This window comes from Synchiropus splendidus, chromosome 1 (genome assembly GCF_027744825.2).
Source record: "Synchiropus splendidus isolate RoL2022-P1 chromosome 1, RoL_Sspl_1.0, whole genome shotgun sequence".
Taxonomy (NCBI): domain Eukaryota; kingdom Metazoa; phylum Chordata; class Actinopteri; order Syngnathiformes; family Callionymidae; genus Synchiropus; species Synchiropus splendidus.
In genome coordinates, this window is record NC_071334.1 from 64,318,866 (window position 1) to 64,344,618 (window position 25,753).

A 25,753-nucleotide genomic window follows, 5' to 3' on the forward strand; every position below is an offset into this window, starting at 1 on the left:
GCAAACAAAAGCATGTTCGCTTTTGTTCAGGGATGTTTTTCGCTACACAATGGCCAGGGACTTGAAATTCTTAGTTTAAATAAGGTGATATGAAAACTTGAATATAGCCACCATCGTGATTTATCGTGCTATTGTCAAACTGATGCAAAATAAACAATATGTTGTTGTATGTATGTATGGGTCCATCATTTGATGGACACGCGTTCATTCTTCCAGGCACTCGCACAAAAACGCGTGACACAATCTGTATGTACATTCAAAATTTTATTATCATGGAATAGAGTGTAGAAAGCATTTTCCAAGTCAATGCAAATGGCCTGCACAATACTACACAGTGGAAAACCAATTCAAAGAAAGAAAATCCTGCTTCCTCCTTTACTTTACTGCCCTCTGTTGGCCGCCCATTGCACACTCACAGCAGACTGACGGTCTGTCATCACATAACTGATAGAATTTTGGGGGAAAGTCCACGGTGAATCGACAGCAGTGGTGTGAGCATCATGCCTACAGGAGGGACTGTGGAAGAGGGGGTAAGAGGGAGGGCGGCGCTGGGAGAGGAGGGATTTAAGATCCATTATATACACACACACACACTGCGAACTGCAAGTCATTTCATCAGCACCTCACCCTCCTTTGCCGACCCACCCTCTTATAATCCCCCATCTTCTTTGAACAGAGAGTAGAAATGATCACGGGGGAGAAAAAAAAAAAAATCACAACTGGACAGAACACCAGACAGAAAATGACACGCAGGGGAGAGAGAGACAACACACTTCCACATCCCATAAGAACAGAGATCCGATACAGCCCTGAGCTGGTCCAGTTAAACATGCGATATTGATAGAACACGTATACCGACTAGAGTTGGACCGCTTGGTATCACGTCGCTCAATCATCTGTGATGCCTTCTCCTTACAATACAACCAAGACACAGACGCCCTGGTAGCCACCATTCAGACACGGCAGTCCAAACCTACAACTCTTTTACCTAAAGAATCCCTCAACCTTTTTAAAAACAATATGTTTGGCCGAGATAAAACCAGCCCCTGAACAGAACACACTTTGAAAACAAGAAGGGCCCACGAGGACTCTTCAAATCATCATTTCAATGTGCATGGTACATCATAAAAGCAGAACCCCGTTCATCTAGATTCATATATATTTTCGTCAGTTTGAAGTCACGCGGTCACGAGAAGATACTAAATGTACAATCTTGCTAGAATGACAATCTATATGTGAGAAAGGATCTCAAGAGAGAGAGAGCGACAGCAGCGATCAGATCTTTTTTTTTTGAATCCCCAATCCTGTTTTCATGCACTACATAAGAACAGCTAAGACTTCAGCATTACTTAAGTACATCACACGCAATTTAAAAAAGAATTTTACATCAGATCACCTTTTTTTTTTTTTAAACCTCAGTACTATTTTCAACTATCTTTTTTTAAAAAACAGAATGGGAAACCATGGAGAAAACAAAATACGTAGTGACTACCATCTTCATTGATACCATCGTCTCCGGAGATCCTCGAGAGCCTTGTGTGACTCGTCACAGTCCAGCTGTTGTAAGTATGAACAAAGAAATGGGGATGGAAGGAAGGAAAGGTGGAGGAGGGAGGTCAGGGGGGTATTTGTACACTCCAGTGTCAACTATGTCACCACATGATATGCACAGTGGATTTTGATTTGAAACGTAAACAGGAAATAAGGTTTGGATGACTTTGACAAATTCCCTGATAAACCTGACAGGAACGAAAACACACTTGGCAACAGTTGACTCTACAAGGACAGACCGGATCATAGGTAGTAGAACAATGAACAATGATAGATCTGCTCCTTTCGTCTGAGAAGGGGAGAGAAGTTTTAAGTTAAAGGCTCGTGTCTCACGCTGTGGCAAACAGCCATTCAAAATAACATGGAATCAACACGTGACCCAGAGAGAGGCCGTCTGAAGCCACATCAGTCAATCCAAAAACGTATTGAGGGCTTTCTACCAAATTCACCTGTGTTACTGTTCCCCTGTTACAGAACTGCCAACTTGCCTCGGGCGACAAACACGGCGACATTCATGAAGACTCACAACTGTCCATGTTACGCCTCTTGTTGAAACCCAGTTCAATTCCTGCAAACAAAAGCCATCAATTACAGTGTTTATCGATTTAGCCCAGGCAGCCGTCCAGCGAAACTCAGACAGAACTGCGAATGATAAATTATGGATTGGTAAAGAGGGCGCACATCTGTCTTTTACTTGCTTGTCTGGACAGGACTGCCCCTCCTCCACATATCAGCAGGACCAGACAGAGTTACAGAAAAGAAAAAAACATCTTACTATCATTGAAAAAGGCGTCTCGCTCTCATAAAGTGAACAAATTTGGTGCAAATTGACTCTGGCCTCTGCCCATGCCGACATGAAAGAAACCTCTTAAATGTTACGGTCCTTTGCCACTCTGAGAAAGGGGGGAGAGGGAGAGGGTGGGGGATTTAATGCGTGGGAGTCGATGGTTGTGTGTGCATTTGTGTTGATATGACATTCTCCTCAGTTCATCTGCTCAAAGAACTTGTAGGTCGGGTTCTCGTAGCCGTTCTGCTGCATTTTGGACAGGTGGCGCTCCTCAGGGGTGACAGCAGCGTCCACCTGAGACAGACAGAAAGTAGGAAATCAAAAACTGGAGTAGCATTTTTTTTTTGAGGTTCAGGCGGGCTAAATCTATTGGCGACCATGGACTGTTTATGTCACACCAGCACACCATTATGAACGCCTGAGTGGAAACAGCTTGTGGCAAGACGCGCACACACTTTGTCATTTCCCACCTCAATGACTCCGTGGTGGATGGAGGTGTACTGCTTCTTCCTCAGCATCACCAGGGTGATGACGATCACGGTCGCTATGACGACCCCGCCAACCATCAGGCCAATAATGGCCCCCTTGTTGGAGCCCACATCATCGGCGAAAAAGACCTGCCGGAGAAAGAGGACAACTGTGAGCCACGCCGGCGCTTGGTCTTGTTTTGGCTGGGCTTAATCTCGATGCAGATTTTGCTTTGCTGTGCAACAACTAGATTTGTCCTGGGATTACATGGGTTTGTGGAAGTCATACACCATTCATCTGACTAGGGAACAAAGAGCAACAACATCCTGATTGTCTCTGGTAGCCACGCTATCTTTTATATACATTTCCACCATTTCAACTGTGACCGTCACATCACACTCATTAAAAGAAAGGTCATCAGCTTGAGCCCCACACATCCAACCTAAATAACCGCAGGACCACACACCAAACTATGTGGTGAGTCCATGTTGAAGATTACAAGGATTTGTTTGTTCCTTTGTGATTCGGGTCAATAATAGAAGACATGGACGGAACATGAACATTTAAAACAAGTGGAAAAAAACCCAAAATGTTTTTGGATAGTTACAAAAAAACTGATGAGAATGCAAATAGGGAGTAAAGGGCAGAGGGTGAGCGTTTGAATGACAGGCCTGGTTATCAGAGGCTTGTTTTTTTTTTTACATACATTTAAAGGAAAATAAAGCCTACAGCAACAAGCCTTAAAATCTGGGACTCTTTAATACAATGCAGTGTCAAAAGCATTTTTCATTAACAGTGAAACCAAGCATGCTGTGAAACTGCAGAGAATTCACTCTTCACAATGGCACAGAACTTCAAGGCGGAGTGATTGACAGAAAACTATAATGAATAGCAGGGATAGAGGAAGCGAGAAATCTGATATGTCAAAAAATACTGGGATTAAGGGATTAAATGGTAAGGGTGAGAGGAGCAAAGCCCATGGATTTGAACCCATCTGAGTGTGGAGTGAGGTTTTCGGTGCCTCTGTTAGAACATGAAGAGGATTATTGAACGGGCCGGAGCCCTATTATGTTCTGAAAAATGACTTGTGGACGAGCAGCAGTTCATGAAAAAACAAATCTCGACTCAATCGGGGGATTGCAAAGTGTGACGCATGCATTATCACACATTGCAATTGGTCTCCATGGGGACGACCTTGGGAGTGTACTGGGTGTGTTGGAGTGCATGCATGTACTTGTGGCGTCTTTTATGCGGGAGCATGTGTCGTCCCGCTTTTGCCAATGACTCACTGAGCCAGTTCACTTACCAGTTTCTGGTGGTGGACCTCGTACTCTGTGCTTTGTCTGTCCTCCGTCTCCATCCTCAGCTCGGGAAGTGCTTCCATCTTCACCCCATTCACTGCCGAGAAAAGAAAAACACTCATAACTAAAGTGAGACCATCCTCACCCCTCGTGGTGCATCAAAGCTGGCGATGCAGTTGTACGTATTCAACAGAAAATTGTAATGCAGCCTGCAGCTTCAACACAAATCTCCTTGCAGCCACAGCTGGCACCTTAATGGAGGTCAAGTGGAATTCGCTGTGGGCAAATAAAGGCTGAGATAAGCACAGATGGAGGGAAGGGACTTGACTTTGGTTTGTTTACTCCCAAAAATCAATCTTTCACCGTCGGGACTGGTAAACATCTCCACCGTTTGTTTAGTCATGTACACGTCTTCCACTTCTTGCAAATTCATCCTGTTTTGCATTATTGTCCTTGTGTGTAGCTGTGTGCGTGTCAGAGTGTGGTGAGATACATTTCACTGTAGCAGCAGCAGAACAATTTCATCCTCTAATTTACATCCTCATTAATTCATCTCATCATGCCTGTCTTCTAGCCAATGTCATCCAAAAAAGTCACAGCACTCACCAGGCACTATTTAAATCTAACAGCTGATAAGAAGTGTCTTTTTTTGTACTCTGATTTGAAAATGTCCTTCACACAGTAACAGTACTGCAGGGACAACAAGCTAATCAGACAAGTACAGACACATGAACTGTTGGACGGAGCACTGAGAAAACAAAGTTATGAGTCTGAACATAGATCAATGCAGGAGAACATATTGATTGTCAATAAATGTCTCTTTATGATGGTTTGAAACGTGTTGTATATGGAGAACATCCTTGCCTCGGATAACACCTGACATCACCTTTACAACTAAGGTCAGACAAACAAGAACACTAGTTCATCTCGTGACAGAGGTTATTCTTACTTCAACAATGGAATTGGAAGTCACGATGTTGGTACCTTTACTTGAGGACACAGAGGAGCTTGGATGGTAACATGAGACACCAAGGCAGAAAATACCAAACTGAAGTAACTCAACAAGAAGTTTTAAAAAAAGTCAAGCACTAACCTGGTCTTGTTGGAACACCGCGATCAAAACTGGGACGAGAGTCGACTGGTTCAACTGGGTGTGCAGAAGAAAGCACAAATGAACCACATGTTCAATTCTTGAATTCAAAAAGCTGCAGTTGCCTCCTACCCTGGTTGTCGGTGTTAGCCTGGTTGAAGCTCTCAGGATGGACGAAGCCCACTCCACCCATCCCCAAGGTTTCCTCTTGGGTCAGGAAGTCTCTCTGTCCGTCTCCGAGCTCCTGGTTGGGCATAAGGGCATCGTTGCCATAGCTGACCCTCACGTCGGTCTGCAGGTTGGCCAGCTGCTGCGCCATCTCCGCCTGCTCCCTCTGCAGTAGCTCTGAGTGGACACAAGGTGGCAGACAAAAAAAATTAATGAGATTAATGATTCTCTAGCTTTCACTTCCCGTTTCTTTTTGGTTACGCTCTTCTAAATTTTCAACCACAGATTTAGCTTGTCGACATCTCTGTTCATGAATGGTCATTCATGCCATCAGACACCTGAACATTCCACTTTCATTGCTGTTCATTGCCACTTCCTAACCACATACCTCACTCATCTTCATAATCATTACGCTTCAGTCCATTTAATACCTACTCGGTCAAATCATGTTCTACAGTAGTAACAAATGACCTCTGGAGATATCAATTATGGTTCGAGTCCTTGCTCGCCACACTTTCCCGGCGATATTTGTGAAAGCATTCATGAGTCATTTTTTGATTCCAGTACAGTCGGTCTTGGTCTTATAGGCACAGATGGCTGATTGACGCTTGCATTTCCAAAAAAAAAAAAAAAAAGCAAACACCCGGTGACTCGCTGGGGGGAGTTAGAATAAAGGAGATTTATCTTCCTGTCATATGCTTTCACTTAGAGTGGGAACAGAAGAATTAGGTCAAATGCTTTCAATGCCCTTATCAACCAAAACTATTAAGAGCTGTAATGTGGGATATTCAATCAATCCGCCACTTCTTACACAATAAGAACACAATGACCCGGTGTGTGTCAACAACAGACACTCGATTTGTGACCCAATATTTGCATTGTGAAATGGGAACTCACCGACTTGGTCCTGGATGTCGTCCGCCACACCAGGAACCTTGTAAAGGAGACCAAGAGACTGGTTCATGCGCTCCTCGATGACACGCAGGTGGGTCAGAACCTAGACATCGAAATAGATTTGTTGTAAGTTCTGCATGATTGAAGAGGAACAATTTGAGCTGTCAATCACAACTGATGTACCTGGGGCCGGATCTGAGCCGCTTTCTTCGGATCCACCATGCGGACATGCTCGAAGTGTTTGAGGGTGTGCTGGCGATCCTTCTGCTCAGCTCGCACATACTTCTTCAGCAGGCTGAACACATGACGAGGCTGTGAAACGCACAGAAGCAGGCAGATGGTGAGGACATGCAGACAGTGAGGGTCTGGCGAAAACAACTTTGATTCGTTCTCTACAGCCAGAGAGAAAAAATATCCCTCAACTCTGAATGTTAATTGACTGCAGAGTTTAGCCCCAAGAGATTCAGAGTGGAGAAGAGGCAGCACATGACCAGAGGGATGAAGGCACTAACCCTTCCAAATCATAGCACTGTATTTCCTAATTTTACAAGGCACATTAGCAACAAAAACATTAAAACTAACATGGTTTCAAAATTTACAGGGCATAACTGACATAAACAGATAGAAGCAAGCAGCTTTTAAAGAGCACCTTGGGTGGGTCCTGCTGCAAAGCTGTCAGATAGCTCTCCAGAGCCAGACGACGTCGGTCATTGAGCAGTGCCTCCACACGGGCCATGTGGGTCTCTACAAGCTGCTGTCGCTCGCTGGCAGCTTCCTGCTCCAGTGCCTCCACCTTTTCCTGGAAACGCTACAACAAACATGCATATGCATCACTCCATATTGTCGAAATGGAGGGGGAAAAAAAGCAAACACTGTGGAACTCTGACTTCGGTCCTGTCTTACCTGGATGACTGCCTTCTTGTCAGCACGGGGAAGATTCTTGGCTTCCTTCTCAGCCTCCTCCCACTCCCTCATCACCTGGGAACACGAGGAAAATGTTACAGCTGAACGTCTTGAATAATGTCTGGAGCAAAATACGTCATTCTGCAAGACATGACTGATAACATCACGGGCTGCAAAGACTAAACATCAAATAAGCTCAGTCTTTCAGATGATGAACAGCGATATGAGGAGGCTTTTGCTTCAGGGAGTCTCCGTTCCCCGTCAGTTCTATTTTCTACAAAATGTTGATTTTACATTCTGCTTAGTTCAAGAGAACTTTTGCGAGGGCAAGTGAAATTGGGCAGCATGGCACCTCAAACATGAACCAAATGTTCTGTTGGTACTGCTCATACAGTTAGTGCCATTTTCAACTGCTAGTTTTAGTTTCACACTAGTCTTTTTGTCAAGTTGTCATTTAAGTGTTACAAGTTTCAGTCCCTTCCATGCTCTAAAGGTCTGAGAATTTTAGTCAGATTTCAGTCAGAGTCAACCATGGCTATTTATGTCAAGATGTAGATGATTATAGTCATATACAATATAATTATAGTTCACATTTCAATAATGCCCCTTGTAACAGACCTGTCTGATTGAAGAAAAAAGAAAAAAAGCCTGACATTTTAAAATTAAAACCAGACATAGGAAAGGTTGTACAGGAGGTGGGTCTACAGCCTAACAGAGCGCTGTTTGACAACAAGTGAGTATAAAACATTAAATGCGTTGAACATGTTTTAGGTTTAGGTGAATATTGTGGGAGTAAATAGTGATAGCGCATCTGAATGTCAGGTGCCACGTGACAAAATTAAGATGAAATTAATGTCCTGTTTTGGTCATTGCAAAATCAGAAAACATTGAATCATTGTTTTTTTTATTATTATATCTAGTCTAGTTTGTTTATTTGTCAAGTGCATCATATATGTTGCCACATGCCTCTTCATTGCATCTTGGATCGTTTTCCTCACAAGATTTCATTGACCGAAGCGACATTGCATGCATCTAATAAAGGGTAAATCTCGGCTGACATATATGTCAATGGATTTTTTTTCTCTGTCAACATGCCTGGGACATTTTGTCACGGTGCTTGGCCTCCAGACTCTCTTTAGCCTTCTGGAAATGAGCATGCTCATTATCGTCAGCTGGAGTCTCCAGGTAGTGGTCCACGGCGTCAGGGGAACTGGGCGTGGCAGTGGGGACTGGGTGGAAAAACAAAGAGAAAGCATTAAGTTGGACTCTCGACGATTCCCCAGACGTTGCAACTGACAGGAAAACCAGAATTAGAAAGCTGATTGGGTTAATGAAGAAAGCAGAAGGCAGAAATCGCCAGGAGCAGACAGAAATGCCTCTTAAGACCTTGCATCTCTTCACAGGGAGAAGACAAAAGCTCGTTCATTTACATAACCGCAGTCGGAGGCTGACGCTGCAGCACTTGTGCCCACCCGAGCTCCAGTCCACTCAGCACATAGAGTCACTGCTTATGTAGCACAATTACATAGAAATGAACCATTTACCACATGAAACCAGACCTTGAGTCAAACTGATTTTGGGCTCTACTGTGACTGAATCTGCTTAAGTCATAGGCCTGACTGACAGTAACAAAGAGGCGATGTGTTATGTCTAAATTGACAAGGTGCATATCAAGTATCTGACAAATAAATCGGCTTCAAGTCACCACAGATGATGTTCTTTTCAAATGTCAACAAGGCGTTCAAGAAAATGTAATTAACCAACATTATTAAAAGGCACACCAAACGGACTCTTTTGACAGCTATTCGCAGGTCTTGGTTGTCATGGAAGCAAAAGAGTTCTTTCAACGTTTACTCCTTTCTGTCAACAAGCCTGTGATTTGAATGGGAACCTACGTCAGTGCAGGGCTGTACAGTTGCAATTACAAGGGTTAGTATACCATTTCTGAATACAAATCTAGTGACAAATAATTACATTTCCAACAGTTATATTATCTAACCTATTTTGGAGTACGTGTGTGTGCACTCTGCATTTAGACAGTAGCTCTAAGCAGTATAGTGGTTGTTTGTAGTGGCTGTATGGTAGATGTATGTAACATCTGTAAAGAGATGGTGTCTGCTCTGTGGCTACAGGACACGCTGCAAGCCCGGTTTTCCTGAAGTGTCCAAAAATAAAGCTGGACTGTTGGAAAAAAAGTTTGACTTGGGAAAAAAAAAAACACTTAAAAGTCTCACTATAAGTGGTATCATTTGCCAGAGATGATACCACCAATCTATTGGGTTTAAGTATCATATCAGGAGGCGGGTGACTGTCTTTCTTACTTTCTGTGTCAGTAATTGATACTTTCTCCATGTGTGAAAGACTTCTTTGTTCAACTGGCAGTGCGGTGTTTGTAGTGACACACCTTAAAAAAACAAGCCAAAAACTCACTTGAACACATGAACCAGGATTATTTTCATCATCGCCTTCGATTTGTTTACATTACGCAACAATGCGTTCGGCTGTATTAAGGTTTTTCAAATATCACCCAGTCACATGACAACCGGTTTCCATTCTTGCACAAAATATAAATATTTGGCTTAAACTGGTTTTAAAAAATCCACTTCAATTCACCTCAAGTACAATTCGCTCAGTGAGGCTAAAGCATCTCGCACAAACGTGCTCACTGAACTCAAGCACATGCTCTGAAAATGAGGCAGATCACATTGCTCTCAGTAGCTGCAGGGTAGTGAGACGTGCACAGATCAAGGTCCAGAGGACAGCAGCAGCTAAACAGGAGAGATAAACTTTCAGTAACAGAAGATAGTAGAGCAAGGTCGGTCCCAAATCACAATGCTCTGCTTTGTTCCTTTTCACAGTGGTCTGAAAAACATATACCAATTATGGCTCTTAACACTACTTTGCATTTTGTAAATGCATTATGTAACAACACCCACTAGCTCCCGGGTGACATTATTAAACATCTTGTTTTTATTGTGACGTGAATGATCAACTAAGTAGAACATTGACCTGAGTTTTAAGCAGAATGTCTGTGTGAAGCACCAGACTTGAGAGACATATATTTTGTGACACACTGAGATGAGAAAAGGAGGTTTTAGTTTCCGAATCTTCAGGATCAATTTACCCAAAAGACAATTGAATTATTGTGATCAGGACCTTGGGAGGACAGTCAAGAAAAAGCACCATTTTAGAATGATAGGCATCTAAAAGTATTAAATCTCATAGAGAAGAAAAGTGAAATGAGAACCGGAGAGATGATTATCATCCTCCAGCCCAGGGATACAAAGGAAGCAAATGCAGAGTTAGTCGGGAACTGGTGGGTCCAAACCCAGTGCTGCCACACACAGGACTTACTGACGCTCCTGCACACAGACATGCAGTACTCCTCTGACTCAAAATTATTCCTGTTCCCTCCGCAGCCACCGTAGATAAACTGAACGCAGCGGCCTTCCTGGCGGTCAAAGTACCAGCGGGAGAACATGGCCCGACATGGGCCGGTCTCAGCATTGGCCCAGCACACATCTTGGGGGAACACATATACACCAGGTCATCACACACTTATTTTATGGATACAGATAGTGGGAATGAAGGTCTTTGTTTAGAGCATGGTACCACAATACACAGTGACCAACTCACACAAAAGTGTGATTTGGTACAGGATGTGCACATGGATACTAAAATAAAAAGCTCATTAGAATAGTTGCTCACCCCTGACAACCTCCTCCACAGACTCAGTTGTGGTGGTGGTGGTGGTCGTCATGGCAATGTTTGTGGTTGGCTCATCATCGTCGTCATCATCATCATCATCGAATGTATCAATAATGTTCTCATCGTCTTCAGTCTCGTCGTCATCCTCCTCCTCCTCCTCCTCCACAGCCTCCTCATCTTCCTCCCCATCACCATCCTGGTCATTATCCAGAAGGTCCTCTTCCTCCTCGTCATCCTCAGTCACAACCACCTCCTGCTGCTGTGGCTCCTGCGCAACTACAGATGGCCGGCTTTCCTCTTGCTGCTCCACTGGCTCCGGATCTCGCACCATACTGGCAGGCAGAGAGGGAATGTAAGGACATGTTTGGGACTCAGGAGAAGATACAAAAGAGACATATGGAGGGAACATAAGTGGGGGCAGCAAGAGTGTCAGAGGGACGATGATAATGTTAAAGGAAGAAGTGAGGCAACCAGTCTTTGTTCACAGTGGGAAGCACTTCCATAAGCTACTTGAGGGGATCAATTGTGGAGACACACACTTGTATAACACAAAGCGAATGAAGATAAAAGCTGAACTTGTTCACAGCATATTTTTGAGATATATTCTCAGGTCTTGGATTTGACATTTTAAGTCGTTGTATTATTACAGAAACACAGGGATTAGAGATAAGACTCTCCAGTTTCCACACCTGTTATCCGAGTAGTCGGTCTCAGCTCCTCCCCACCAAACATCCGAGTCATCTGCATCCTGCTCAGCGCTGTCTGTGTCACGCGGTGCCTCAGTTGGGCAGCACACAAACTCCACACCACGGAAGCGGTCGATGCCACATGGCAGCAACATGCCATAGTCATGGAGATTCATGGTTCGATCGCCGCAGGACTTGAGAAAGAAGTTGAATTGTCAATGTCACTGAATGTATGTTTGTATTGGAGTTAACTATATGCATCTTTTATAGTGGCAAAAAAAATCCATTCAACAATACATTGTGATTCCAACTTCCCCTGAATCAATTCACTGCCTCGCCAGTAGGGGCGCCATGCATGTCAGCTTTGTTTAAAATGCAGGGAAGTCGCACGCGACCAAGGAACACTAAAACCAAGGACGGTGGAGAGAATCTGGAAGACTTTCATTGAAGACCACGGCTTTGAATTTATTCCTAATATACACAACTAAGTTCGCCATGCCGAAGAGATTTCTGATCATCGTGTGACTTGGGTTTTATCAGCAATCACATAATTTCAAGTTAGGCAGTTCAATGTTTCACATTATTATCTAAACTGGAATTGTCACCGTGAAGTCATTTTTTATTGAGCTCAGCGGACACTTTGTCAAATCGTCTGACACTCCAGTCCGTGACGTTGCATCAACACAGACAGTGCTGCTGACAGCCTCGCAGATACTAACAAGTCTGTTGACTGGTTATTCAGGAACGTTCAAGTAATATGTAACTGACAATAAATGTAGATTAACACGAGTAGATGACTCCAGTGAAGAAGAGAACACAAGTCTGCTTGATCCACTGTCATTATTACACTTCAGCTGAGTGTGTCTCTCAGTAACGCTGCTTTGACACATGAACACGTCGATCAGCTGCTGCCAATTGTGAGGTTATAGGCAACACCTAACCCTAATCTTATGTCTATGTTTGTCTTATGTCTATGTTTAAGTTTGCATTTATTTTGATGTGCTTGCATGTTCACTCACCTCTTTGGCGACGGTGTGCCAGTGCAGGTGACTCTCACATTGGTCCATTCGCTCCTGATGCAGGAATTTGCACTTATCGGGGACCAGCAGTGCGTCACTCACAAACTCCCCCACTGCAACAGAAGAGTGTTATGACCACAGAATTAGACACACAGAAATCCAACACTTAATTAAAAAAGGAAACAGCGTCATACCCAGGCAGCGGTAAGGCACCACAATGTGCATGTGACCACGGCAGTGCTTGCGTCCCTTCTTGCACCAGTTCTGGATGCTGACTGGTTGGTTGGCCTCCACCACATTTGTAATCTGGAGCTCCGGATAGACCTGCACACACAATCAGCAGTCTCCATGGACACTTTGTAACAAAGCATTTCATTGTGACCTGATATATTTGGGTGAAAAATTGAGAATGTGATCTTGGACTGATTCAGCTCTCCAACAATGTAAGGCTCCGACGATGAACTCAACACTGCTCTTTCTGCGGTTGACTCACTTGAGAGCCATTATTATCTGTATCCTGATCGTTACAGTTTTTCCAAACAATGACTATCACAGGTATAACACTCTGAACTTTGCCTTTTCAATAAACACCTGTTCCACTGTCGTCATCACAAGGACAACAGAGTGAGTTGTTCTATGTGGCAAAAACGTGTGGTCAAACACACAAGTCTGATCTTCGCTGAGCTTGTAGAGGAGTCACGAGGACTTAAGCTGCTTGAGTATCCTGCCGCTGTCAGCGGACCAAGAGAGAGGATTTGGTGAACAGAAGCAAACCTGCCAGCGAGCTCAGCAACCTGCAGGAAGTCATCTCCACTCCAGTTCTCAAACAAAAGGACAAAGACAATATCTCCGCCTCCAAATGATCCTCATTAAACCAGATTTAGGAGTACTGGTGATGAATCACAAACGGTAAAGAATTCACACATCAATGGGACAAAACTTCAGGCTTTCATGAAGGAAAGGAGGTTCTACATTAATCCTATAAAACTATGCCATGAGTTCTTCTTCACTGAGCCACGTCATGCGAAACTGATCAGTGATGCAGGTCAACATCTAGAACTTCAACACAGAAGACTATAATATTGACATATTTCTCAGGAGATTTCAGTGCTGGCAGCTAAACTAGGCATGTGACCAGGGTGGATATGTAACACCAAAACTGTTCCTCCCGTCTTTGTAAACAATGCATTGCATGATTACAAAGACAGATAATCTTACCTCTTGGCAGTATTGCAGGATGCCCTCTTTAGTGGCGATGCAGCTCTTGGTAGCAGAAGGGTCTTGTTCCCACTTGCCAGTCTGCACGTTGATGTGCATGTTGAGTTTACTACAAAACATTGCCACCTGAGGCTCAGCCAGAAGACCCATGGACACATCAGTGGGCACCTGTGGGTGACAAGACACATTTCTCATGATGTTCCATTTAACAGTACGTTTCACAAGCATGTAGATAGCTGCTTAAAATTAAGAGGCGTTAAAGATGACAAAATACACAAGTACAGTTTTTTTTGGTTTGTTTGTAAAATTCTGGTTGACTACGCAGCCAGTGAGCAGTAGGGAGGTGTGTTGAGAATGAGGCCCGGCAGCAAGAATTTCTCAATCTAATAACTGCTTTGGGGCTTTGATTTGTGGCATTTTATTTACACTGTTCGCTGTTGTTTTCCTGGATGCGGAAGTTCTAGTCTCAGAAAACCACGCACTGCCTGCACAGTACAGGAAAATGAGTCCGAGCAAAAAGGAGAAAGAACACAGCACAGCAGGGGGGAGATGGAGACTAGGCGAGAGAGGAGAGGGGCTGCTGCCATTGTGTGCTTCCTAATCTTGTTAATGGTTTAGAAGGCCCTGGCAGGCAAACAAATGTGGTTTTATGAGGGGGATGCCATATTCTTCTCTCCTGACAGGCTCAGCGAGACGGCTGGACAGAGAAACTGTGCATCTAATGAGGACTGCTGACAGAATACTCACATCCCCAGGTCCATTAATCCACTATGTAGGGGAGAGGGGGTGAATGATATATTCCGTTTACATAAATACCAGCTAAATTTATATTCACATTATTAAAATTGTGTCAGGGGAATTGACAATCAACTCTCTATCTGGAGAGAATGGGGACACAATAATTCATTGCCTGTCGACTTAATACCAGTTACATGAGCAACAAAAGATGGGTTGCTTCCTGACTATATTACAAGAAAACTGCATAAATGAATCATCACACTGCTTCAATGCCCTGGCTTAACTTATCGGAAGTTAAAAATAAAATGAATGGGGCATTACACACTAGTTTGTCATCAAAAGCAACAGCAAAGATGAATTGCCACATAGAATCAGTTAATCAGCCAAACAACTTATTGAGCGGATGTTTGTTTTAGTCAGATATTATCAACAAGGCAATAATTTAAGGCATCAATAATGACTTACGATTGGACTACCTGCCGTTTTATGTGGAGTGCCATGCCACATCATAATCACTGGTCAATGTAGCTTTGGAACCCATCAGGCCTCAATGAACTTCACATCAGCAAGTAAGAAAACAAAGCCATATCCATTACAAATAGGCTAATTCTGCTTTGCACCAATTTAAATACAAAACATACACTAGCATCTAGGCATTTTCTCCTGTGAAAAAGCAACACCATCACAGGTTGGCACATCGGCCAGAGATGAAATTTAAAGTCTATTAACCTGCTCTTCTGGTTTGCAAAATCAAATCTATCCAATCCCAAACCGCCCTCTCTTTCCCACCTTCACCCTATCCACAGCCATCTCATTGCCACTCCATCTTCTGCTGAGAGCAGGAGGAGGTGGGGAGGCCAGTCGACGGCTGCTGGCTTATAAATCACTCCCTACATGACGGCAGTGGAGAGCGAGGGAGGTGGAAGTCTAAGAATGAACAATAACTGAGAACGGCAGAGATTTGGGGAACAGATGAATTGGACAATAAGCCATCAGGCTCCAGCAGAAGGTCAACACATTGTGAAAGAAGAGAAAGGATGAGGGCATGGAGGGACAGACTGATAAAAATATGGAGTGCTTTGAGAGAGACAGGAAGAGCAATTCTGGCATCTGAGAACACCAGTTAACAGAAATGTCCTCTTCTGTCTGTGCCAATAACTATGGCTGGGAAATCTGGGACTACTAAAGCTGGGACTATCCTGTCGATGACTCTCTGAAAGGCGCAATGAATGAGAATATGCTCGCACCAATGTAGTTTAATCTGTATTCCAAGACCTCAATCTTCACTAAAAATACAATGAGCTACTCTAACACAGTGGAATCTAAAGGTGAATTACTAGAACAACGATATGAATTAATGAGGGCAATAGGTAGAAACACAGTGTGTATTGTGCACCACTTCTAAAACATATTTACAATGCAAGTAGACATAATGCTTCATCCTGTTGAAAGTAAACTGACTAATGCTCTGCAAATGGACATTTAAATGCACAATAGTTCCAACTGATTCCTTGAAATCTGTTATAAGAATCACCCAATTTTTCAAACTCATCAGTAAACTAAAACCAGCACTTGGTGTAATACTGGTAATTTCATGAATATAATCCCAACTACAGTTGAACAAGGGATGTTCCAATCCCAGGGTTAGGATGGTGAGTCTCGCAGTGACATGTCACTTAGCCTTGATGCATTCGAAACTTGCTGTCCTGCTGACAGAGAATGGAGTGGAAATAGATTATTTTATCTCAACTGGACTTCATTTGGCTTCACACTTTACTTCAGCACTTTGCTGCTGTTGATTTTCCATGGTTACTGCATCAGCCGGGAAGCACACACCTATCCACAACAACCACGTCATTCAGATTACCCATTATGCACCCTTTCTTAAAGGAGGAATGACGCTCCGGCATGTCGTTTTAAATTGTGTTACAGACTGGCTCTCACATGAATGTATGAGAATTGTATGTCTGAGAAACACACATTGTGGATTGGCACATCACGGTTGTGAACAAAGGGAGTCACAAGTCGGTGCTTGAATGTAAAACATTTTGGAAATCTATGAAGCTACATAGAAATGTGGACTAAAGTGGGCACGGGCTGGATACGTCAGAGGTGTCAAGAGCAATGGGTCTAGCAAAGTTTTATAATCTGGAAGTTGCGCTGTGAGGTCGTGTAAAAAGCAAACACAGAATGTCAAACATACATACATAGATAGTCAATTAGAATGTGTTTTTTTTGCCTCTCCAGCAGTAAAATGTAGCATAACAGTAGAGTATCAAGATAGAATAGCAAGTATTTCTGTCACCAGGATTAGGGTTAAGGACACAGACAAAGTAATTGAATAGTTCAATATGTGCAAGATTTAGTTTGTGCTGTGCCTCATTGAGGATAAGCAAGTGAATTGGACAGCTGTCCTTCAGGGAGGGCTGGTTGGAATAATCTCAACACTCGGGATTAAGACGGCAGTCTGGCCATAGGAAACAGTCGTCTTCTGTCACAACCTGGCCACTTTTACCACCGATCTGAGCTACTTCAACTGGAACTAAAGCAATGTTTTAAATTGTCAAATAAAAAAACACCATGTACTTTGTAGGCTTTCAGCAAATACATTCAGACTTAACAATTCAGTCAACTTTGTGGTGTTTAGTTCAGCTCCATCACTACAGTAGCACTGTAACATGCCACATGAGTGTTTGGCCAAGAATACACTTTGTATTTTAACTCTTATAAAGCCTCATAATCACGTCTCACACGCTAATTTGAAGAAACACTTAACCATGGAAGCAAGGAAGACAGTTAGAGCCGATAAATGTACATGGGGGATTGTTGGGAGTCACACCAGGCAAGGCAAAGAAATCCAAGACACAGCTAGACATTTTTTAATATTTTTAACCGGACATGGCCCCGGTGGGGTCTAGTTCTGTTGCGCTATTAACCGTGCAGTCTTATCTAAGCCGTCCAGGCCTGCAACAGGGAGTTGGACGTGGTGGGCGTCGTAAGATCAAGCTTTGTTCCCGGGGGCAGGAGTCCCTGAGGAGGTCAATGTGTAGTGATGGAGACATACATCAGCACATCTTATATGCTTCCACCAACACCAAATAAAATGCTCCATTGTGTTGCCTGGGACACAGGGTGCAGCATTAATCTCATCTGGTGACAAATCATATTGGCTAATTTAAATGTCAAATCCTTCTGTCAGTTTAGTCATAATAATAATAATCACAACAGCGCTTTATTAATGTAGCACGCTGGCGCAGCAGTGAAGAATGTTTGGACCACGGAGGTGGGTGGCTATACTTTCAGTGAAGCTGAATTAAGAAAATGTTTGGAAGATAGAACGGAGTTTTAAAGATGGAGGTACAAGTCGTGTTTCAGGTCCGCTCTGGCAAACTGCTCCAGAGACGAGGAGCCCCGACAGAAACAGCTCCGCCACCTACAGGTTTAAATCTAGACTTAGGGGGATATATAGTGGAGACCCACATGAGGATCTGAGGGTCCTGGATGGCTTGCATGGGGTCAGCAGTTTTACAATATAGTGGGAGTCCAGGCCAAGACCAGTTTTAGTTGATTCAAGTGGACACGGAACCTACGCAGAGAAGCCGACACTGGGGACATGTGCTGCCGTCTGTTCGAGCCACTTAGGAGACTTGCTGCTGAGTCCAGATGGGCGTGATAGACATTTCTTAGAACACTGTCTTCAGTTTAAGAACAACATTTGGCAGCCCAAATACACAAGCTACTTGCATATTCAACCTGAATATTGACCAACTATTTATAAATTAACTGTCACGTGGCGAAGGCAACCCTCTTTTCTGTTAATCACAGTTGGAAATGGCCTTTGGTATAAGATTAGCCGTTTGAATATTGTGGAAAATAAAAACAGATTTTGGCAATTCATTTGGCAACCTAGCCTCAAATTTACATGGCAGCCAGACACTGTGACTTGACACAGGCTGACCTGAATATAAATTACAGGCAAATTAAAGCTCTGCTATTAAATGAAGAGGTTCTGGACATGGTACATAATGTCAAGTGGGACCAAGTCATCCTCGGTGGAATCGGCACAAATTACAGTTATCTTTCAGACCACATGCATGGCATTACAGACGCTTGAACAAACCATCAAAGTGTATAAGTTTTAAGTACTGGGCCAAATAGACATTTTAGGATACTCATGTAGGAGAATTATTCAACGACTCAACAAATGGAAATGTTGGCAATGTCTCAAGCCCAAAAGACATTAGAGAAAAATCTGTTCATCATAAATATGCCAACTTCATAGTCAACCAGTTACTTGAGTAGATTTCCTACACCTAAAAGTACATTGAGTTTAAGTCCATAACAACTGGCGAAACATTGTAAGAAATTTTCTTAGAAGCTGTTACTTGAAATCAGAATCAGGTGTAAAACAAAACTGTTTCTAATTGTGGTGTTGAGTATCAATAAAATTGAAAACAAAAGTGAAGTTAGGTAAGGAGAATAAGTGGATACAGTACAATAATCAAACAGTTAAAAGCAACAGCCTTAGTGCAATGGTCTGAGCATTATCAAGCGCCGCAGCAGGAAGACGAAATTGTGAGCAATTGTTGGGCGGGGGGTGAAAAGGAAGGAGTGGGAAAGAATGGGGTGACAGGAGTAACACACAGGCCTAATTATAGAGCAAGCACTAGCAAACTGGGGAAATCTTGAGCACCATGGTAACCATGAACTCCCTGGACTCGGTGGCAACATGGCAAGAGATAAATGAGAGGAAGAAAGCATGAGGTCATATCTGTCAGCGAAGGAATATTGCCTTCGAAAACAAGGACCCTCCTGGGTATTTTTGTGTTCTGGAGAGAGAATGAGGGAGTGAGAATGAGAGAGAGAGAGAGAGACTAGATACAGATGAATTTCCTCATCAACTTCCTCATAAGACATTCTGTCTTCAAACTATCCAGTCAGCAACATCTACGGGAATCAAACTGGTAGAGTTTCTTACAGCACTCAGTTATTAAATGAAAAAAGTGCCAATGCTGCAAATAAAAAAACATGAGGATGATGAAGACCAGCACTGAGAAAAAGGAGCAGGTACCCTTGAGTGATTCCTTGGAGGATTCTGATTCCTCGGAGGAAGTTTCCATGCAAGATGACTGAGTGGTTGTGATTTTTTTTTCTCCTAACATTCTGTGTACAACACTTCTGTGGAATCTTGAATTCATACAATTCCCCCCTTAAAAACCAAACTGGTTTCTCTCCCTTCATTCATGTGACAGGCACAGTTTTGCTGTTTTGAGTGCAGACGCTCATTAATGCCATTTGTGCTGAATGTACTGATCCTTAAGGAAAGAACTAGGTGCAATGAAGAGGACCTAACATTTAGTGTGGCTGAGCCCATTCCATCAAAGTATACAGCACAGGAGCAGTAAGCTGCATAGCTTTCAATATCCAACAGTCAAGGCGAGGTCACTCCCCAGTCTACCTGGCAAACGCTGTCGACATTTACACCAACAGTAGCATTCAGAAATGTGGGAAATGACATGGTGAGGTGATGCTCCATATGGGTTTTTGACTGCTCAACACGTACCAAGTGATTTCAACATAGTCAAACATCTCTAAGAAAGTCCTATGTATCTAGTTTGAAGGAACCGGTTTCCCCCAACAACTCATCCTAATTTTGAGCCACTTAAAATCAGATGCAAAATTTATCATTTTTAATTTGTAAATGTATAACCTTCAACGGTGACAGAGCTTGTAATATAGACGTCATCCAAGGGTCACATGCAAGTAATTGATCAAGTGGTAGTGACTTAAATTGGAACGTATTATTCAAATTATATTTATAGGAAAATGCTGACTCACCAATGGTGAAATGGGCATATGGCAGTTGCGACGGTAGGAAATGAATGATACACACTTGTGAGACATTTGTCACCAATGTTGGTGGTCTGTTTGGGATATACCGAGAGATAGCGATCATACTGCGTCATGAGGCTACTTAAGGTCCCCAGTACTCCTTCCATAGAGGGAACGTTCATTATGACAATAACATCACCAAGTGCAAATAGAAGCAGCAGGCACTGTAATTTTAAAGGAGGGGGGATCGTCTAGGAACAATACTGGGGTATGGGGGGGTCAGTAATGGCATCCTACTATGGCATACAGTGGTCCAGCCGGAGATGCATCAACACCACCAAGGCCATTTAAATCAAACCTTTCAGATGTGCTAATGGCTATCAGACTCAATAGATTACGTATATAGTGCGGCAGGAAACCACCTCTTTTGTCACGTTTTACAAGTCTTTGTTCTTTCGCAATATTGTGAAAGCCAGTGATGTTCTGAAAATAAAGTGACGGGGAATGATCCCAGGACCGTCCAACAGTTCCGTCCAACAGTTCCCTAAACCCACCAGATTGTATCGGACTACCACAAACACCTCTGCAGTGCATAATTTCTTGGACTCCAATAAACAGCCATTTCAGCACAACCAAGTCACAGTATAAAAGTAGAAAGAAAATCTCTTCAAACTAAATGTGAAATTCATTGTCATGAACTGAAAATTAGCTATTGGAACAATGAAACCTGAAGAAAATTTGTTGATGAAAAGATTCCCACCCCTCTTCAATTGCAAAAGGTGTCCAGCCGTTCAATCCATCAGAAAGCAGGAGATCTCATTGGAAGGTTTTGCAGTGCTCTCAGAAAACATGCAGGATAATGAGAAAATTGGATAAAGAAGGGAGCACAAAAGCCAGTGAGATTTATAGATAAATCCTTGTCACTTCTGATTAAGGCTAGAATATCCAGAACTATTGTGTCCTGCGAGTTAATTCTCCTTGAAAAAGGAGAAGAGCTCTGATCCATCATTGTATGCAGCGATCAGAAGCACAACAGCACAAGATCAGGGTAAAAGCAATGACCTTGACAGATGTCTGTGTTCACTAATTGTGGTTAAAGCTTATTAGTACAGCAAAGAAGGTTTTATTTAATTGCTTTTAGTCTAGGCAAAGAAAATGACCAGACTCGAATGCCCCCACAGGAAATGACTGATAGAATAATAGAATGATTATGCCACCTATCCCAATTCAAGACTGATGTCAGTGATGAACGATCATATGACGTGAAAAGTAGTCAGTGCATGACTCATTAACAATGTGCAAAACTTTAAATACAGAAATTGCCACACAACCACACTAAACAGGAAGTGCAACCATGTCATTTTGATCTGTGTCTTTCACTAAGGTTTACAATTTTGTGATAACCACTTACTTAATTGCTGTTCAAAGTGTTTAGGGGGGATACTTTCTATCAACAAATAAATATTCAAGTACTATAAACCACAATACCACTCTACAAAAAAAGCAGGCTATGGTTTTAAAACAAATGCAATCAAATCTATTTTCCTATATGGAAAATACCAAAAATAAACAGAAACAAAATGACATTTTATGAAATTTGTGCCATCATTTTTGTTTTTTGTGTGTTGAACTCAACTCTCGACCTGTAGACTGGCACATTTGGGAATGGACTTGTTTTACATAGCGATCTGGGTAACAGTCTCCTCCCGGCCTTGTGCGTGGTTGACTTTGACAAGGATCACTTGGGCAAATTTTTCTGAAGCATATTACTGTCAAAGTACCTGTAATCCTAATGTTATTGGCACGACCAAAATGGTCACCATCAAAGACCAATTCACCAAATCAGGAAAAAAAAACATGCATTCATGATCCGTCTGAATCATACTTCACCACGTGTTCACATATGCAGTTTGAACGGCAGAATTGACATTGATGTTTTCTGTATGGGCCAACTCCATGTGTCATAAGAAGTCTAGTCAATGGCTAAATATTCACAAGATGGATGAGTCAATTTCACAATAGCTAACTGGTGTCTGGTTTATTTCCTGCCTTAAAGAATATAAACAGCAGTGTGAGCAGCAGGCAGGTGCCAGAGACACACACTAGCAGTGCCAAGTGCCAACAGCCCAATGGCATAAAAGGCTCACTAGAACAAGAAAAGGGCTGCTCCTACTCGGGTTGAAAGACTGCAGCATGCACACTACCAGGCTGCTTGTCTGGTTATTTCCCAAGGATCTTCAGAGACACAAAGGCTGGCATCCAGCTCCCACACTCCACACCATAGACCCTGTGTTCAGGGTGGACCCGCCAGGAAAACAACTTCCTTGAGTTCCATGGAAGAGTGACTTTTTTTTTTTTTTTAAACAGCCATTATAGTTATAAACGCCCTCTTTTGAGATAAAGAGAAAACACACGCACAGACGTTAAAGTCTGTTCATGACACTCGAAAACATAACTGCACAACAATTAATTGTTTCTGCCGCCGAAATTGACCGTAATCATAAGGAGCGATCGTCTTCACAGGCCTAAACAATGGATTACAACAAAGCTGAAACTCCTCTTGATGAGCTGCCAGAAGCGATCATTCCCAGTTTCCTGATTACAGACTCCATGTAGGAATAAACCATGTTCAAAGCTGACAGAGACTGGCATAAACAACAGGACTGTAATTATTGACATCAAGACTTCATTGGACTGAAACAACCCCCAAAAAGGCTCATCTCAATCTTATCTTCCAAGATTATCTGAAAGAGTGAGGCTGCAATTGGGAGTTCAAATTCTCACATTGCAATTTTTTTAGGAATCAGCAGCACTCATTCAGCCTGAATTTTCAGTGGGGTAATGCAGGTAACTGCACTTACCTGTATATTTAGTCATTGATCATTCTATCTATTAACCGAGACCTTAAATAAAACCTTTGCAGAGGCAGGAACAAAAGTTAATACTCATGCAACAGTCACGCACTGGGGCCCGTGACGGAGTCTCACACTGACATTAAAGTCAGTACATAATCGGTGACTGAGCACACAAGTTCTTGTTGATATTGTGAGTCAGGTGTAACCTAAAAGACAAGTGGATCAAATGTTTTGACTTCAACTCCAAAGCAGTCCACTGCTGCCTCCTTAAGTGACGTCACATGTTAAGTACTGAATGATGAGCGTTATCACTCAACCCACTGTAACAACAAAAGTGTTTCATATAAAAGCAACAAGTCAATTTTCCTCCTTCCTTCCAATGCTGATGAATATATATATATATATATATATATATATATATATATATATATATATATATATATATATATATATATATAGTTTAATATAGTTTACATTTTTACATTTGTTAACTGTGCAAGACAGACGTTTTTTACGACTAACAAATAAAATGCGGGTAACTAGTGGGCAACCTCGGGAGAAATTACATGTCTAGCAAACCACAGCCTGCTGCATTGAAGTTCCATAGATACATAACTCCAACTAATGAGAGGGATGTCATTGGCTTAAGTTGTCATGAATGAACTGTAACCACAGCAAGCTGTGGTCAATAGAGTGACAACCGTATGGCTGGTGCACAAGGATGTGTTCATGTAACATGGGACGTAGAGTAGCTGTAAAACGTGGCCATGTGTGAAACAAAATGAAATCAGAGGAAAACAGTTGGAAGGAATTGGAAGTGTACAAGACACTGTTAAAATATACAGAATATAATATCAAGTATTTATCCTGTCAAACCCAGCATCTTTTGCAAACAGGACAAAAGATCCAAATATACAGATGACTCCAGCACAGATCTAAATGGTGAGTTTAAGTTCTGGGTCATCCACAACTGAAGCGAGGACCAAGCCTAGATGCAACAATGCAAAAGCAGATCCTGCTAGCTTCCCGACCCTCCACAAATGCTGCAGTGCACCGCCGCCATCTTACTCCTCCAGTCGTCACACGCAAATAATTCTCCAATTCTCGGCAATATTCGTCTCCAAATTCATGTCGACTATAAAAGGCCACAATTCGATGACGTATCACAGTGTGCGTGTGTGTTTTAGAGACAGCTAAAACCGCTTTGTTGAAGCGTTTTCACAGACAAACACGCCCACAATGTTGGAATTAGCCCTCGGGATACGAAAAAAAAACGACATAATAGCGTCGCTTTAAATCTACAATCGCGTTCGCAAAATATTCACGACACATCGGACAAAATGCTTGGGTTTAAATCAGAGGCACCTCTTTTGATCGGCTTTAAGATGACAATAGACGTAACAGGGAAACGTTTACAGGGAGCAACGTTAACACCGCGACCCGAGACTTTAGGCTCGGTAATTCAGTAATTCAGTGCCAGGTTTACTGTTGAATTAGAAACGTTTGTCGAGCTTTGTCGAGGAAAACAACAAGAGAAAATTCGAAAGGAGGCCAACGTATTTGTGTAAATACGTTGTATACTTTGCTGAGTGCTTTCATCACATAGAGAAACTGCGAAACCGTATGAGAATCAACTGTCCGACTGTAAAATGCGTGAACGTGAAACATCTATTTTACAGTGATTTATAACAAATTCTCCTTTGTATGCATAGAGTTAGCTATACTGGACTAAACAACTTCCGGTTACAGCCTTCAAGGTAAAACGCGCAGCAAAACCTGCGACTCAAAAATTGCTCCGTAAACACATAAAATGACACTACATCTGATTAAATACAATGGAAGTGCGAGAAAACAATGTTGCATCATTATTGGTGACATTTAGTGGTAAAAGATGGACCCGACATTTCCACCAATCGCCTTAATTCGGAAGGCTGTAACGTGTAGCTTCCGCTTCTGTTGCGGCTAACTGACCACGGCAGCAACAAGACGACGGTAAATACCGCACATTCTCGCCAAATATAGATATTTTCTTACCTCAGCGGTCAGAGCCGAAGTCGCCAGCGCTAGCAGCAGTAAAGCCACTCGGTCCTCCATGTTGTTTCTCGCAGACAACCCTCCCAAAAGCGGCAGTTTGACGGATGGCGTAGTCTATGTGCGTCGGGTACCGGTGACTCTCGGTGTCTGATGGTGAGCGATACCGAGGCTGCACAGCTGCTCGGCGCGGGTCACCTGACCACCGCGGATGAACGCGCACGCGCACGGGCCGTGCGGGTGCATATGTCGTTGACTTCGGTTTTGTTCACTCATCATTGTTTATTCAACCACATATTAAACCTGAACCTATATTCTATCGTTTTCGAAAATGTTCATGTTTTAATAATGGTTTTAATAAAGTTTCTTTATATGTATTTGGACGCGTTTTTCTAACTTTGAAAACGCCTAAAAATATGAAGATGTTTTCTGTCCTTTACAATTAATGGCATCAATATAATGGCAGCGATTCAAGGGAACATACAGTCTGTGACCCTTGGTGTT

At 42.7% G+C, this 25,753-nt stretch overlaps 1 protein-coding gene across 2 annotated transcripts; it reads right to left on the reverse strand.

Moving 5' to 3' along the window:
* Positions 1-251: 251 nt before the first annotated feature.
* appa (amyloid beta (A4) precursor protein a) lies at positions 252-25,417 on the reverse strand. Of its 2 annotated transcripts, XM_053868313.1 has the most exons (17): positions 25,253-25,417; positions 13,794-13,961; positions 12,770-12,899; positions 12,576-12,688; positions 11,560-11,750; positions 10,871-11,202; positions 10,517-10,684; positions 8,258-8,391; positions 7,163-7,237; positions 6,909-7,067; positions 6,443-6,571; positions 6,263-6,362; positions 5,330-5,542; positions 5,201-5,254; positions 4,113-4,204; positions 2,809-2,955; positions 252-2,632 (listed from the first exon to the last, which is right to left on the reverse strand). In XM_053868313.1, exons 1-17 carry the CDS (start codon positions 25,310-25,312, stop codon positions 2,534-2,536), a joined length of 2,364 nt encoding a protein of 787 aa, XP_053724288.1. In that variant the 5' UTR covers positions 25,313-25,417; the 3' UTR covers positions 252-2,533. The 2 variants fall into 2 exon arrangements, with proteins under 2 accessions (XP_053724288.1, XP_053724297.1); XM_053868322.1 differs by lacking the exon at positions 10,517-10,684.
* Between the last annotated feature and the right edge of the window lie 336 nt (positions 25,418-25,753).

What these genes read in the sequence shown, in the direction of transcription:
- appa (XM_053868313.1), bottom strand. Translation starts at nt 25,312, where the DNA reads ATGGAGGACCGAGTGGCTTTACTGCTGCTAGCGCTGGCGACTTCGGCT. An exon ending in TCCTGCAATACTGCCAAGAG is followed by an intron (nt 12,900 to 13,793) that starts GTAAGATTATCT and finishes TTGTGTGTGCAG; the next exon opens with GTCTATCCGGAGCTCCAGAT. An exon ending in CGGTGTTCCAACAAGACCAG is followed by an intron (nt 4,205 to 5,200) that starts GTTAGTGCTTGA and finishes TTTTCTCGGCAG; the next exon opens with TGAATGGGGTGAAGATGGAA.